The sequence below is a fragment of the Chaetura pelagica genome, unplaced genomic scaffold (assembly GCF_000747805.2).
Source record: "Chaetura pelagica isolate M959 unplaced genomic scaffold, ChaPel_1.0 scaffold809, whole genome shotgun sequence".
In the NCBI taxonomy this organism is placed as follows: Eukaryota; Metazoa; Chordata; class Aves; order Apodiformes; family Apodidae; genus Chaetura; species Chaetura pelagica.
The window spans coordinates 44,575-48,008 of record NW_009954423.1 but is presented as its reverse complement, the minus strand read 5'-3'; the positions used below and the strand labels follow the sequence as shown (position 1 = coordinate 48,008).

At 57.6% G+C, this 3,434-nt stretch overlaps 1 protein-coding gene across 1 annotated transcript in view; it reads right to left on the bottom strand.

Moving 5' to 3' along the window:
• Positions 1-335: 335 nt before the first annotated feature.
• The window catches only part of LOC104394831 (rho GTPase-activating protein 39-like), a 47,221-nt gene continuing 44,122 nt past the window's right edge, over positions 336-3,434 (bottom strand). Inside the window, exons 6-9 of the mRNA XM_010004467.1 lie at positions 2,324-2,523; positions 1,616-1,707; positions 949-1,118; positions 336-530 (exon numbers count right to left, since the gene is read on the bottom strand). Coding sequence (XP_010002769.1) covers positions 336-530; positions 949-1,118; positions 1,616-1,707; positions 2,324-2,523 — 657 coding nt within the window. The remainder of the gene's footprint in view (positions 531-948; positions 1,119-1,615; positions 1,708-2,323; positions 2,524-3,434) is intronic.

Sequence of the window (3,434 nt, the reverse complement as noted above, 5' to 3'; positions counted from 1 at the left end):
AGAGTCTCCCTGCCCCAGGTAGCAGTTTCTCACAGACATCACAGCCTTTTCAATGAGCAACTAGTCCTGCAGCTCCCAGAATATTGGCTGACATATCTCTGACACACACTGGGAGGCCAGGAACCACTGCATCTGGCCTGGCATGTCTGAGGACCTCCTGGTGCTGAACAGCCTGAGCCTTCCAGGAGTGTCTAACCTTGTCCTCGAGGTCATATGCTGGGAGATGCTCAGGCTGTGACAACAGCGAGGACAATGGAAGAAACCTAAGTACAGGGGAGAAGACTTTGGGTACCCAGCCAATCCCCAGAGCAGTCTTGGACATGGGGGTCAGTGGCTCAGACCAGCCCTTTGATGAAGCTGGTGTCCAAGTGCACTATCAGCATGCGAAGGAAGGACATTTCTTTGCGCGTGTTCTCAAAGATGACACGAGGGTCATCAGACTGGCAGCGCAGGCAGTTGGGGGCCATCACCATGGCCAGGTTATTCACATCCATCTTCGTCCTGCCCACGTTTGATGGCTGAGCAAAGACCTGCAGGTAAGAAGAGGAAGACATTCAGCTGGAGAAGTGGAAAAGGGCAAGAAACCCCAAACGTGTGGCGTTAGAGGTTCAAGGACAGCAGAGATGTGGCCTTCCTGCAGGAAGTCAAGCTTCCAAGCTGGCAGCATGGGAGCCTCAGCAGAAAGGGAATGCCTTGCAGATCTCAACAGGCCTCATGCTCCACAAGACCAGGAACACTGTTTATTGCTCCCATAAGGGACAAGGCCATCAGACCCCCTTCCATCAATCCTGCCTTAAATACAGGTGGTAAGCCTTAAAACCCTGCTGATGGCCCAACACAGCTGTCCCACTAACTGTGCCCCGTGTGCTCCAGGCTCCTGGCGGGCAGCAGGGGCACAGAATGGAGGGGGCTGCCTGTGGTGGGGTGCAGGATGGTGGGGGCACCTACCTGGAGGAAGTGTATGAGGTAACACAGCACCAGCCTGTTGAGCTCCGGCAGCAGCTGCACCACGGCCACGGCAGCGTCGGGGTTCTCGTAGTTGCTGATACACTCCTTGTAGAACTGCTGGGGGATCACGGGCTCCTCCAGCTCCCGATACCACAGCTTGAGAAGGGAGGCTGGGCAGAAAGCAGGGTGCATGAGAACAACTCTGCCCACCACCTTCAGAGGCAAACTTGGCAGCAAGAATGAATGCCTCGGGAAACAGAGGGCAGAAAAGGAATTCTGCACTTGTGCTGCTTCATCTTATTTCAGGCTTGGCTCTGAAATTCTCAGGCAGCCAAACTGGCCAGTTAGAGGGAAACACTGGCTCTTATATCTACCTGCTTCTCCAGGAAGCCGCTCTGGGGCCACCTAGAGGAGAGGACAGTGCAACCTTGGAGCCCGAGTGCTGCTCCTGCTCGACTCCCGGCCACTCTGCACGCTGCCCAGTTGGAAGCAGAGGCTCCCCCACCACCCCCAGGGTTTCACTACGGCAGCAGAAAGGCACAGAACGAAACCTGGCTGGTGATGAGAGCCAGTGTCCACATCCCCCAGCAGCTGCACACCTCCTGGGTGCTCCTGGACCTTCCCCACCCCGGCTGGGGCTGCAGCCCACACGCCTGCATTCCCGTACCTGGGATGTTGGGGTCGCTGAGGCCGCTGGGGATCCTCCACTGATCCACCTGCAGCTTCAATGCATTGACCTCGTCTATGTCACCAGGTATCCTGCACACAGAGACACAGCAAAGGTGCTTTAGAGAGCAAGCAGGGGAACACCCCTGGTGTGGCAGCTGGCCAGTAAACTGTGGCTCCAAAGCCGCTTCCAGGGCTCTGGGGAGAAGGAAACATGCACCAGAGGCAGCTATTGTTCCTCAGAGAGAACAGGTTGCCTGTTTTCAGACACAGCTTTAAAGTGGGGGTAGAAGAAATACTTGTCTCCTTCCCACCAGCTCACTCACCAGCTATCATTCTGTCCTCAAGACTGATTATTTTCTGTAACTGGGCCTCTCTGCAGCATGCTCAGTCCAAAGATTCCAAGAGCTCTTCCCTTCCCCACACTGGCCAACTACTGCTGAGGCTGATGAAAGGTCAGTGCCCTGCCTGGGTACGTGCTGTCCTAAGCAGTTTGAGTCACATCTAAGCTGTCCCCTCTCAGCACACACAAATGCTGCAGTGTTCAGCATACTTTAACAGGTGATTCCTGAACCTGGGAAAGGTTGGTGATCCATAGTGGGTGCTATTCTCAGGGAAGAGGAAGCACGTGGAGGTCAACCTTGATTTCTCAGCTCTGAGGACCCCCCTGTGGGTGGCTCAAAAGTAACACAGGGCCCCAAAAGCTCACCTGAAAATCCCCTCTGTCTGTTCTCCTCCCAGAGCCAGGACCTGCTGCGACAGCTGCGTCTGCACCCAGGGCAGCTTGTTGCCCGGGTACATGTCCTGCTGCCGCAGCATGATCTCCTCCAGGGAGCTGCCGAACAGCGACGGCGTCAGGATGGCGTTCCTGGCGTGGGTTATCTCCTCCACTGTGGGCTTGCGGAGGCCCTGAGGACAGAGAGCAGCTCAGGGCAGCAGTGGCATAACCAGCCCCGAGAGAAGCAGCGACCTGGGGATGGAGGTGCTGAGCAGCCAGGATGGAGAGGGATGCCCACGCGCGTGGGCACCTCACTCTGCAGCCTCCACCTCCTCAAATCAGGCAGGTTTTCAACTCATCAGGGCCAAGGGGAGCAGAGAAGCTGCTGCCTGTTGGCAGGAGACCACTTTGGGGAGTTTGGGTTCTTTTTTGCAGGGATTCTGCTGCTGTGTTCTGCATGCTGGGGGGACTGCTCCAGCTCTACCTGCTGGTGCAGCAGGAGGAAGGATGCAGCCCAGCCCGTGTCCAGCCGTGGTGAGCTCAGCAGAGGGCACATGGACATGGCCTGGCAGCAGGTAAGGGCTTGGCCATGGGGCAGCTGAGAAACAGCCCTTGGGAGAAGGGAAAGGCTTTGCTCTCGGAGGTGATAAAGCTCTCTACAAAGCAGGCACCTGGACCTGTTGCTTCTGCAAGACACTGTCACTTGCAAGGGGGTTTGAATCTCCCTGGCAGAAACTGGGAGGCAGGCAGTGCTGCCGGGGGGGGCACAGGCTGCCCAGCACCAGCAGTGACCCCGGCAGGAGCAGCTCCCACCGACCCCCGAGGGTGGCAGCGCTTGTGCGTGTGCGGGCGCTCCCGGTCCCGCAGGGATGCCTGGAGCCTTCACCCCTCCCGAGGTATTTCAGCTATTTGCTCGCTGTACATGGACTCCAGATGGCAGGGAGGCCCCAGAGGGATTTGAAGAAATAAAAGACAACCGGATCTGGCTGGGAGAGCCGGGACGGAGGGGCTGGGGCTGCCTGCCAGCTTCCTCAGCCCTGCGCGGCGCGGAGGGGAGGGAGGAGGGGGATTTCCAGATAACATGGAGCAAATGGGCTCCCCC